This window comes from Hemibagrus wyckioides, linkage group LG29 (genome assembly GCF_019097595.1).
Source record: "Hemibagrus wyckioides isolate EC202008001 linkage group LG29, SWU_Hwy_1.0, whole genome shotgun sequence".
Taxonomy (NCBI): Eukaryota; Metazoa; Chordata; class Actinopteri; order Siluriformes; family Bagridae; genus Hemibagrus; species Hemibagrus wyckioides.
In genome coordinates, this window is record NC_080738.1 from 1,897,870 (window position 1) to 1,909,836 (window position 11,967).

At 42.9% G+C, this 11,967-nt stretch overlaps 1 protein-coding gene across 1 annotated transcript in view; it reads left to right on the forward strand.

Annotated features, from left to right (window-relative positions):
- Positions 1-10: 10 nt before the first annotated feature.
- The window catches only part of stim2a (tromal interaction molecule 2a), a 13,260-nt gene continuing 1,303 nt past the window's right edge, over positions 11-11,967 (forward strand). Inside the window, exons 1-12 of the mRNA XM_058385095.1 lie at positions 11-3,190; positions 4,012-4,142; positions 4,810-4,921; positions 5,047-5,158; positions 5,306-5,421; positions 6,397-6,574; positions 7,080-7,257; positions 7,366-7,527; positions 7,722-7,822; positions 8,063-8,304; positions 8,571-8,754; positions 8,953-11,967. The exon at positions 8,953-11,967 is cut by the window's right edge and continues 1,303 nt beyond it. Of these exons, the coding sequence (XP_058241078.1) occupies positions 3,076-3,190; positions 4,012-4,142; positions 4,810-4,921; positions 5,047-5,158; positions 5,306-5,421; positions 6,397-6,574; positions 7,080-7,257; positions 7,366-7,527; positions 7,722-7,822; positions 8,063-8,304; positions 8,571-8,754; positions 8,953-10,471 (3,150 nt within the window). The 5' untranslated portion in view covers positions 11-3,075 and the 3' untranslated portion in view covers positions 10,472-11,967. The remainder of the gene's footprint in view (positions 3,191-4,011; positions 4,143-4,809; positions 4,922-5,046; positions 5,159-5,305; positions 5,422-6,396; positions 6,575-7,079; positions 7,258-7,365; positions 7,528-7,721; positions 7,823-8,062; positions 8,305-8,570; positions 8,755-8,952) is intronic.

The window sequence follows — 11,967 nt, forward strand, 5'->3', positions numbered from 1 at the left end:
TCTGACCTCATCTTCGCTGTTTGGAGCGTTACTAGACCCACAGCACTTTTAAGGTTCTGCCCTTCTCCAGCAGAATAGCAAGTGGGTTCCCAGCCCTGGTCCTGGACCACCACATTAAAACTGGTTAGGACCGAGGGTTCTCCAGGACCAAGGCTGGGAACCGGGGCTCTAGGAGATCATGTAGAACCCGTAAAGCAGCAGTGAGGTCATGGTTAAAAACCCTTGATCACTGCGTTCTTTGTAAATCTCCACACCAGAGTGTTTCCTCATCAGCGGAACTTCCAAGTAGAACCTTTGATTATTGAGAGAACCCTTGGGGTGGGGGGAATAGAATTCTGACTCTGTGTTTATATTTAGGTAAAAATAACATGAGGGAATAATTCAGTGTTTCAGCAGGGCAGGGCACCGGTCGTCTTTCAGAGCTGATCTACAGCAAACGTTATTTGCTGTAACGTTAGTAACAGAGTTATTTTCCCTCAGCTGCTCCTACTCACTGTTTTATTTAAAGAATTTAAAGAGTTAGCTCACTTCTACTTCTAGCTGGATTTGTAGCCATTTGGAAACCAGCAACTGCTGAATATTTGTGATTAAACACCGACCACAAACCCTGCTGCTGTGTAAACACACACTTCATGTTGATTTGTTGCTCAGGTGGGTGGAGCCTCCATGTCAGCTGGTGTCGATGTCATGTCAAGTGCCCTAGTGTGGTTCACTTGTCCCCTCTGAGTGCACTTCAAGCAGCTCGGGCGGCGCTCGGCTAAACATGAAAGAGATTGGGAAATGTGACACCGATGATGGACACCTGTCAGTTGTGCATGTTTATAGGGTCAAAGATTTACGATAGTGCTCTATACACACACACATACACACACACACACACACATACACACGCTCACACACACCTGTTGTGTTTTCAGGCCAGGCGGAGTTGTTGAGGCGTAACTCGAACTGGTGTTTCTGCTCCTCTAAGAACATGAATCTCAGACTCAGTTAATACGATAGGGTTCTAAATTTAATCCTGAGTCTTGAGTGTGTGTGTGTGTGTGTGTGTGTGTGTGTTTAAAGGTTTTACATCCAGAGAAGAGTGTATATTTACTTTTGAACAGATTTGATCTAAAAGAGGTTTTTTTAAAACCACGTGTTCCAATCTAGTTTTATGTTAGAACATTCAGCTCTGAGTCATGTGACTCAGGGTTCTTTAAGGGTTCTTCATTTCCCAAAAAGGGCTTTGTGAGTTCTTATGATACATGTTAGAACCCTTTAGAGTGCTCACTCTTACAAAAAAAGGGGACGGGGGGTTCCTGTGGTTTCTTTAACGGACTGTGTAAAAATTTAAGGTTCTTAGGTTCCTAAAATGGTTCGACTCGGAACCCTTTCCAACAGGGAAGCATTCTGAAGCTCTGAAGAAATGTTCCACTAGCGGGGAAACTAAAGAACCTTTAAAGAGTGTAGGGTCACATCGTGTTTATGTGTTCAGTATGTTAATACAAGTGTGCGTGTGTGTGTGTGTGCGCGCTCATGTGTGTGTGGATCTGAAAGGAAGATCCCTATTTTCTGTCCCGGGAGAATTATTATATAACAGAATCGATTCGTGGAATCGACTCTTTTGATTTGTATCACCTGGAGTCGCAATTAGAGTCGGTGATCAGAGCGCGTCCCTGGCGATTGGAGCGCGTCCTCGGTGATCAGAGCGCGTCCCTGGCGATTGGAGCGCGTCCTCGGTGATCAGAGCGCGTCCCTGGCGATTGGAGCGCGTCCTCGGTGATCAGAGCGCGTCTTCGGGGATCAGAGCGCGTCCCTCGCGATTGGAGCGCGTCCTCGGTGATCAGAGCGCGTCCTTGGGGATCAGAGCGCGTCCCTGGCGATTGGAGCGCGTCCTCGGTGATCAGAGCGCGTCCTCGGTGATCAGAGCGCGTCCTCGGGGATCAGAGCGCGTTCTCGGTGATCAAAGCGCGTCCTCGGTGATCAGAGCGCGTCCCTGGCGATTGGAGCGCGTCCTCGGGGATCAGAGCGCGTCTTCGGGGATCAGAGCGCGTCCCTCGCGATTGGAGCGCGTCCTCGGTGATCAGAGCGCGTTCTCGGTGATCAGAGGGGATCAGAGCGCGTTCTCGGTGATCAGAGGGGATCAGAGCGCGTCCTCGGTGATCAGAGCGCGTCCTCGGGGATCAGAGCGCGTCCTCGGTGATCAGAGCGCGTCCTCGGGGATCAAAGCGCGTCTCCGTCGATCTGAGAGTGTTTGGATTTGTGCTGAGCAGCTAAGGAGACGCGTGTGTTAGATTTACTGCCGTATTTACAGAAACACACACTGAGAAACCAAGCTCGTGTCTGTTACTCGGTGGATTTTACCGTGGACACGATTCACCGGACGAGGAAAGAAGGAATAACGGAATAACTCAACTTTGGAAATGATTTTTGATGATGAATCTTATTTTGTTGATTGTTTATAACTTTCTTCTTGTTTGATGATCGCTGCCGAAAGAAGCTTTGCTCTAGAAGCCGCTTTATTAGATTTATTTATTTATCTATCTATCTATTTATTTTTTTCCAAATAAAGTTAGTGACAGTTATTCAGACCACCAACATAAACCCACGAAGTTATCTTTAGACACAGTGATATTTACAATGTTATAGAAAAGTCATATACGTCACGTGACGTGAATTTGTGCTCGCGCCTTGAGAAAACCGAGACTTTCTTTTTTACATTTTGACACGTGCTGGAGAAATGTGACACTTTTAAAAAAAGTGATTTTTTTTTAGTTTGTTTTGGAGAATCGTTCATGATAAAGTTCTGTCTGTTATTTCAAGGCAAATAATAATAATAATAATAACATTAATAATAATAATAATAATAATAATATCAACAACAACAACAACAATAATAATAACAACTAACAATAATAATAATAACTAACAATAATAATAATAATAATAATAATAAGACAAACAGATAAATCAATAAGAATAAAGTGCGTCTCGTGGAAGTAACTAAATCTCTGGGAATAAGAGCAGCTCTGGAGGCTGTGTGCTGGACTGAGAGCTGATTTGCTGATTTACTGATTTGTGGATGAAGAAGTGATGAAGATGATGATGATGCCCGGACTTCCTGTAACAGTGTTGCTGATCAGCTGTGGGTTTAGCTTTAGCTTTAGCACTCTGGGACCTGCACAGAAGGAGACTCAGAGCATCACAGGTGAACGTGGCTAGTTTTAAAGATTTAAAATTGTAGATTATATTACCTAATATTTTGTTTCATAGCTGACTCTAGTGTGATTTAAAAACACACTCTGCTTTAAAGTAGAGGATTTAGCTGATGATGATTTGGGGTGTGTCTTAAGGTGTTTTCCACACTTGGTGGTTCTTTTAAGGCAGGGGTGTCCAATCTTATCCACAAAGGGCCGGTGTGGGTTCAGGATTTCATTCCAACCCAGCAGAGGCCACACCTGAGCCTACTGAAAGCCAAGATCAGTTGATTAAGGTGGAATCAGGATTTTGGGCCCGTATGTAAACAATGTGATGATCCTAAGCGTACCGAGCCGAGAGCATCTCCAGAGCATTGTGAGCACAAATCACTCCAGACTCACTCGCAAATTTTCTTTAGTTTGGTCATAACAAGCTTCCAGACTAATCTCTGAAAGAGAACCGGACTCAGACCTTCTCCTGAGATCTGAATCTCGGCTCGATTCTCTTTAGATCGTTTGGATTGTTTATATATGTGTCCAGACCCCTTAAAAGGACCAAGTGTGAAAACACCTCTTTAAGTGGACCAACAAAGGTCTCAGGGGAGGGTCAGTGTGAACATGAAGAGAACTGGGTCACTTGGTTCACCTGTTGGTCTACTTCAGGGGGTCTGGTTTTGTTTTATTTAAAGTGGACTCCCTTAAATTCGCCTAGTTTAGATGATCGTCTCCAGATCCACAGGAATCCTGAGCGGGATAAAGTCTTTATCACTTATGCGCATATGTTAATGAGCGTTACTGCTTATTGACCTGCATCTGTAACCTCTGGCCCCAGATGTGTGTGAGCAGGTCAGTCCTCCGTGTGTGACAGAGGCGGATCGTTACAGCCTGGAGGCGCTGCGTCACATCCACCAGGAGATGGACGATGATCAGGATGGAGGGATCGAGGTGGAGGAGAGTGTGGAGGTAAACACCAGAGAGAGGGAAAGAAGTGATACAGCAGCTATCTTTACTTCCTCTTATATAATTTGCTAAAAATAACAAATTTGTTTATTAAAAGTTAAAGTTGACACTGGAGACTCCTTCCACAAATACAAACATCTCCTTACTGGTGAAAACCTAGCATTCGATTATTTTCATCCGTTTATGTGGCTTGTCTGCTGTACAAGTCCCTGAAGAAGATCTGTTGCTATAGAAACGATAACTTATTAAATGAGCGCATTAATATAAACCTGTCTTCAGAAGTCCTGCAGCTAATAACTGTTCACAGCTTCTTAGATGGCTTCTGCTTGTAAAAAAAACATTAGAAGGTAGTGATTTAGGGTGTAAGGGAGCTGTAGGTCTCTGTGTGTGTGTGTGTGTGTGTATCAGGTGTCTGGGGCAGATGAAGGACATGCCTAAGATGGACTCCAGTTACCCCACAGTTACACCACAGAACACATTCCAAGATTGCATGTGTGTGTGTGTGTGTGTGTGTGCATGTGTGTGTTTGGGAAGGCAGCACTGGGAAGGCACTTTCCACTAAGGACCCCTTAGACTAAAAAGGTTTTAGAACCATGAATAAGAATGTAGCAAACATTTTAAATACCCCCTGTGTGTGTGTGTGTGTGTGTGTGTGTGTGTTTGCCTGTAGTTCATTATTGAGGACATGCAGCAGCAGCAGACAAATAAACACAGTAAACTGCACCACGAGGACCAGCACATCACTGTGGAGGAGCTCTGGAGAGGCTGGAAGTCCTCAGAAGGTAAATGTGTGAGAGATGTGGTATGTGTGTGTGTGTGTGTTTGTGTGTGTGTGTGTGTGTTTGTGTGTGTGTGTGTTTTCAGCAGTGGACAGTGAAAATTTTGTGTGTTTTTCTTGCTCTCACAGTTCATAATTGGACACAGGAAGATGTGTTGCGCTGGCTGCGAGAGTTCGTGGAGTTGCCTCAATATGAGAAGAACTTTAAAGAGTTACGCGTAAATGGAAACACACTGCCCAGGTGAGAGCAACCAATCAGAGGTCCTGTAATTATACACTCTTAAAAAAAGGGGGGTTCCTCATGGGTTCCTCATGGGGTTCCTTAGATACACTAATGTCACTAATGAGTGTATTATTAAGTTTCATGAAAACTGTGAATTTTCTCTAGGATTGCATCCAATGAGCCATCGTTCATGAGCACCTACCTGAAGATCCAGGACCAGCAGCACAAACACAAGCTGAAGCTCAAGGCGCTAGATGTTGTGCTGTTTGGACCACCTACACGTGTGTACTTTTAAGTATACTTTAATGTAAAAATCATTGAGTTCCTTATATAGTTTCAGGGGAATGGTGTTTATTCATTACAATATATCATGTTGTTGATGTAAAAAAAAAACCTCAGCAGTTGTTGATTACAACTTGAGGTAACTTGAATGTAAAACAAATTTAACCTCAACCTCATAGAAACACCAAGAATAACGTTACAGCAATACCAAGCTCAAAATAAACTCATAAACACCAAGATCAACCTCAACCTCAGAAAAATACCAAGATCAGTCAACCTCAGAGAAACACCATAACTGACCACATAGAAGCACCAAGATGAACCACAACCTCATAGTAACATCAACCTCAGCCTAATTGAAACACCAACTTCAACCTTTCAACCCCATAGAAGCAGCAAGATCAGCCACATCTCGTAGAAACATCAGCTTTAACCTCATTTAAGCACCAAGATTAACCCCAACCTCATAGAAACACCAAGAAAAACCACACAGAGGTCCCAAATTTACCTGTAGTCAAGATTTCCATAAATATATAAACCCAATATACTCATGGTCACTGCTGGGTGATGACCAGATGTATGGTGTGATGTGGAGAAGAGGCTCTAGGAATTGTTCAGTCATTGGTATTGACTTGAGGTATGAGTAGCAGGTTTGGCTATCCACACCCGCCGCTATTTTAATGTCATTTACAAATATAGCTCTGATCATGTTTAAGTGCATTAAGCACTTTCTAATTTTAGCAAGCAGTGCACTACATCTGTCACACCTAGTGAATACTAGCTTGGATCCTTGAACACTATCTTGGAATTTCGGTCCATGTCCTCATTTTTCTCTACTAGTCATGAAGTATTTTGAAGTTTTTGAAGGTCAAATCAAATATGCTAGAGAAAAACATAGAGGTTTTGAGCTGTGAGAAGATCCAACTAACTGGATTTGGTGGACCATGTTGTTTCCCTTACTTTTTTGTCTCCAGGGCCACCACACAACTGGATGAAGGATCTCCTGCTCATTGTGTCAGTAGTGATGGGGTTGGGTGGATGCTGGTTTGCTCAGGTGCAGAACAAAGCATCAAAGGAGCACATTTCCAAAATGATGAAAGATCTGGAGAGCCTACAGAGAGCTGAGAAGAGTCTCAGAGACCTGCAGGAACAGTGAGTCATCATTGTGTTTAACATTCACTTATCCCTGGAAATAATTGGCAATAGATAATAATTGTAATATTAATATTAATAATTTCGGCGGTGGTTGCTTATGTGGTTACGGCTTTGGGTTGTTGACCCAGAAGATCGGGTTTCAAGTCCCTGCACCGCCGAGCTGCCACTGTTGGGCCCTTGAGCAAGGCCCCCAACTGACCCTGTGCTCTGACTCCAAACCCCAAGGATGGGATATGTGAAGAAAAAATTTCACTGCACAGTAACCTATATGTGACAAATAAAGACAACTTAGCTGTCCAACTGACATAGGCCAACCTTGTTAATGTATATACTGTAAGTAGACATAAAACCTCTTAAAGTGCTCAAGAATCCCTCTGATGGTGGGTATGGAGCACCTTGAAGATCAATTATATTTTTTCCTGCCAGTTGCTTCACACAAGCTAAGCCTATGGCCACATCAACTCAATAGACCTTACCAGAAATTATTTTTTCATTTGCCCAGGCTGGAACGGGCCCAGGAGGAGAAGCGTACAGTAGCAGTGGAGAAGCAGTTTTTAGAGCAAAAAATGAGGGATGAGATCCAGGGAGCTCAAGACGAGGCCAACCGACTTCAGGAGCTTCGCAAGGGTGCCGTGACTGAACTAAGTCGGCTGAGATATGCTGAGGAAGAACTTGAACAGGTGAGTGCGTTCCTCGACATGTCACCTGAATAAGTCAGGACAGGCGTTTTTCTTGCTATAAGAGACCATTTCAATGGCTTTGAAGGAATGTGTGTGTACTGTGCCCAGATTCGCGGGGCTTTGAAGAAGGCGGAGCAGGACATGCAGACTAACTGCTCAGTGCCTGAGTCTCTGCAGTTGTGGCTTCAACTCACACATGAGGTGGAGATGCAGTACTACAATGTCAAAAAGCAGAGTGCAGAACAGCAGTTGGCCACCGCCAAAGATGAGGTACAAACACTATCTACATCATAATTTAGCATTTGGACTCTATCTAATTAAAATTTAACAAAATGGGGCTTGGTTTGGTAGATTGTGTGTTCATCATTAAGATTTGTCATTCTATTTTCTTGCTAAGTTCTCATACCGTATACCCAGTCTGTGCATGTATTTCTTGTTGCATTCTTGTTTGGTGGTCTCTCAAGGCAGAGAGAATTAAGAAGAAGAGAAGTTCTGTTCTTGGTACCCTCCAAGTGGCTCACAGTTCCTCTTTAGATGAAGTGGACCACAAGATCTTACAGGCCAAGTAAGAATATAAGAGAGGGAACCTTTGTGTCTACGTATTTATGGCAGGAAATTAGGGGAAGAAAATGGACAGTATGAAGTTTTATGGAAAACCTTGTATGATTTAAACTTTATTTTTGTGTACAGACAATAGAGAAAGACCGTGGTACTGAAAGGAGTATTGAAGGATTTATTAAACAACACCAATCTTAGGAGGAATATTAATAATGATTAATAAGGATTGTGTTGTTTTTGGTAACAGAAATGCCCTAGCGGAAGTGACAGCATGTTTGCAGGAACGCCTGTACAGGTGGCAGCAGATTGAGTTGTTGTGTGGATTTGCCATAATGAACAATGCTGGACTACCAAAACTCACTGCCACCTTGTATCCTGAACCCAAATGGATGGTCCTGTCAAGAGCCACCATGTCATCCTACCAAATGCCTGTAGGCATTGAAGACATGGAGGATGGCATGCCTTCCATGATGCCACAAAAAATTCCTGGTGAGTATGGTCAGTCTTGGACTACTGATCAGAAGGTTGTGATTTCAGATCCCAGTACCACCAAGCTGCCCCTGCTGGGCCCTCGAGCAAAGCCCTTAACTTCTAAACTACTCATTTGTACAAATTAGATAAATGTCAAATGTAATGTCCTTTCACTTCTGTAAGTCACTATGGATAAAGGCATCTGCCAAATGCCATGAATGTACATGTAAATTAGAGGGAAATCTCCAGAAGGTCATACCTTATCTACCAATTCTTACATGCAGTCACAGTTTCTCCACTGAAGCTTTCTCCTCGATCGCTGGTCCGTTCTCGACGAGCTGGTCATATTGTCCAGCCACCTGTTATTCTGCCACCTGATCCTGATCTTCTAATCCCGATTCGTCCTCCACTCCCTCGGTACGGTGAGGAGGAAGGAGAAGGAATCATTTTCCCTGCTATTGCGAAACAGTAAGTGTTTATTGTAGAGAATTGACTGGTTTTGATTGGTAGATTTGAGTTGGTTGGTTAATTCATCTTAATTGATCGCTGTATTTAGTTCTCTATAGTTATCTCTGTAATTCTAGAGTTTTAGGTTCAGCTGAGGCAATATTACTAGAGGTCTGCAATTTTATGGTTTGTTTTCAAAATCCTTTATTTGTATTATAGAGAGTGTCTGGAGACAGCCTCCGATCCTGATCCTATTGGATCCACTGTTGGAAAAAAGTACACCAGCCCTGGACTGGATACTTCACATCGAAAACTATACCGTGACAGCTTGGACCTTTTCTCTGATAGTGTCACAAGTAAGATTCAACTTGATGGACAAGAGATCAACCCTTTGCGCAAGATATCACGAGAGGAACTTGGGCATCATCTAAGGGGTGACTCTAGAAAAGTTTCACGTGAAGAATTTCACGTTGAATCCAAAACTAGAAAATTATCGAGGGAGGAACCTAAGGTGTCTGCCGAAGCTTTGGTGGGTCCTGTGAGTACGAAGGAACCTGAGGTTCCTGATGATTTCAAAAAGATTCCAAGGAGTTTACCAATAGAACCTAGTTATTCCTCTATTAAACTGTCCATCAAGGAGAAATTAGATTCCCCTGTGGAACCTTACCTTGGAATCAGATACATGGATGATGCTGAGGTAAATGTGGGCAGTCTGCGACAAAAGATGTTTAAAGAAAGGAAGGATCCCTCAGATGAGATCCTGTTGAAAATGATACCGAAAGATGAATGTATGACATATATCCAAAGTGGAGATCCTGCTCGAGATTTTGATGTACAGGTGGACAGTGCTTCACGATTAATGCTTAGAGAGGAAACTCAAAAAGGGCATAATCTGTTATCGGACAAACCCCTAGACTCTGGTCTCACAAGCCCTTCCAGAGATGAGCATTATGACTCGGTCTCAGTGGAGGGACAGAGAGTAAAGGTAAGAGATTATGAAGAGTTGCCCAAAGAAAAAATTTACAGAAAGGTGCTAAGAGGTGAACCAGCTCTGTCCATGAACAAGGGAAGGCTGTTTAGACGCATTTCCACAGATAGCACTTTTAGTAAAAAGGCAGATGACTTGGATGCTTCAAAGGAAACCCAGCGATCAATGTCTTTAAGAGAGAGAAGAGACAATGCTGTATCCATGAAGCTCTGCAGAGATGAGGATGATGTCACAGAGAGACAAAAACTGTTTCAGAATATCAGGCCAGACAATACTTTGGACATACCTATAGATAAAATCCAGAGAGATGTGGTAGATGTGCCTGTGGAGACTGTCAGACCAAAGATATCCAAAGATAAAGTTCTACTTCCAGACCCAGGTCACTTTAGCCAACCTGACCTTACAGTTGGCTCCTTAATGCTCTGGACCCCACCCTCAGACCCCCTTAGCCATCTAGTGTATGATGGTATTTTAGAGAAGTCTTATCAGAACCCTCTAAATGTGACGAGTCCTGGAGATCTCAGCCATCCTGCCTCGCTGCCCTCAATCTCCACCTCGTCCCAAAGCCTTGTGAGCAGTGATGGCAGCAGTTCTACACAATCAGGAAATCTCTCGGCAGCAGAATCCTGCAGTGGAAACAAAGGCAAGAAATCTTTAAAGCTCAAGAACCTGTTCAAGAAAAAGAAGGATAAGGAGAAAGATAAAGACTCAAAACAAGAACATCCACAAGGGGGTTTACAGAAGCTGTGAGTTTGAGTCGTAACAAGAACTCATAGACTTAAGACTCAATAATCTTACACCTTCTGTTAAATATATTAGGAATCCAATCTCTCCTGATATTGAAACAAATTGTTAAGATGCTTATAGACCCTTTTTCTGTTAGTAAACACTGTGACATTTTATTTTGGGTGGAGCTTAGGTGGAGGCAGGAAGATTTTCCTGCCCGCTTTACAAGCGGTAGTTATCAAGTTTTGTTAGTTTGTTTTTAAACAATGACTGGTCAAATTCTAAATTTATCTGACTATGTTAGGTCACTCACTGTCCAGGACTGTGAATGTTATTTGAAAAATTTACCTTTAACGGACAAAACCAGATTGGCCGACCCAATTAGTACATGCTCACTCGATGGATGAATGATGTGACGACATGACCTCCGGTTGAGTGACCCGACATCTACACCTATCTGATCAAGCACTTCTGGTAACTGTAGAAAGGGAGATGAGACAGTTTCCTTTGCTTAGTCTATGGTTGTTAGCTACCAGTTAGCTAACTTCCATGCTAAAAAGTTAGCGTTACATGAGACATCACTTAACTTGTTCATCAATTTCTGATGAGGTGGGCATGCATAAAAAATATTTAGCCACATAACCAAACCATAAACCACACCAACAACAAACAAGAGTTCCTTTTACCTTATCTGATATGAAGTGTGTGCTGTAAACTCCAGTCCGCTTGTTTTATCAAGTTTAACCACAGCTGTGGTCTGTTTTTTTGTCAGGCAGTGGCAGCAGGTATGCGATAAAACTTCCAATTGGAGCCCCATCCATTCCGTAACACAACACAACAAGATAACATTTGCGTTTCTTGTGTAGCCAACTTCATTCGAACATTCGAGTTGCGAACCTTCACAGATATGAATGGTCCTTGCATTATGAACATTCGTGGATGTGAACAAACAGCAGAAGTAGCTCACATGTCTGCCGGACGTCGTCACAGTTGTGCTGCTGTGTGCTTATACACTAGTACAGCGCTCAATCAGAGCCAATGATGTCCGGAAGCAAGAGAAAAGAAGCAGCGGTGATGTGGAGGGGGCTGCTAGGAGGTGCAAAGCAATAACCATGGCAACAAAAGTGAAAATTATTGAGAGAAAAGCTTTACATTGTATATTTGTGTTGAAGGTGTAAAAGACTCACTTTTTCGGACTTGCAAACGAATCCAACTTATGGAACAGAACAGTCGGGGACTTACTGTACTGGTTTGTATTGGCTGTCTCCAGTTTCCCGTTTGTTTTGCACAAAAGGGGGTCTATTGCAGGCTTCGCCAAATTAACACTGTGTTGTTTCCATGGTTATGGTAATTAGTGACATTTAATATGGAGACATTTGATAAACATAGGTTTAGTAATTTGGGGTTCTTTCCCAAAAAGGCAAATATATAAACAAAACAAAAAACAAAAAAAGTCCCACCAGATGCCACCTGGACATATGATCTTTGATAACATCTGCTCAAGTCCTCCTTGTATTTGA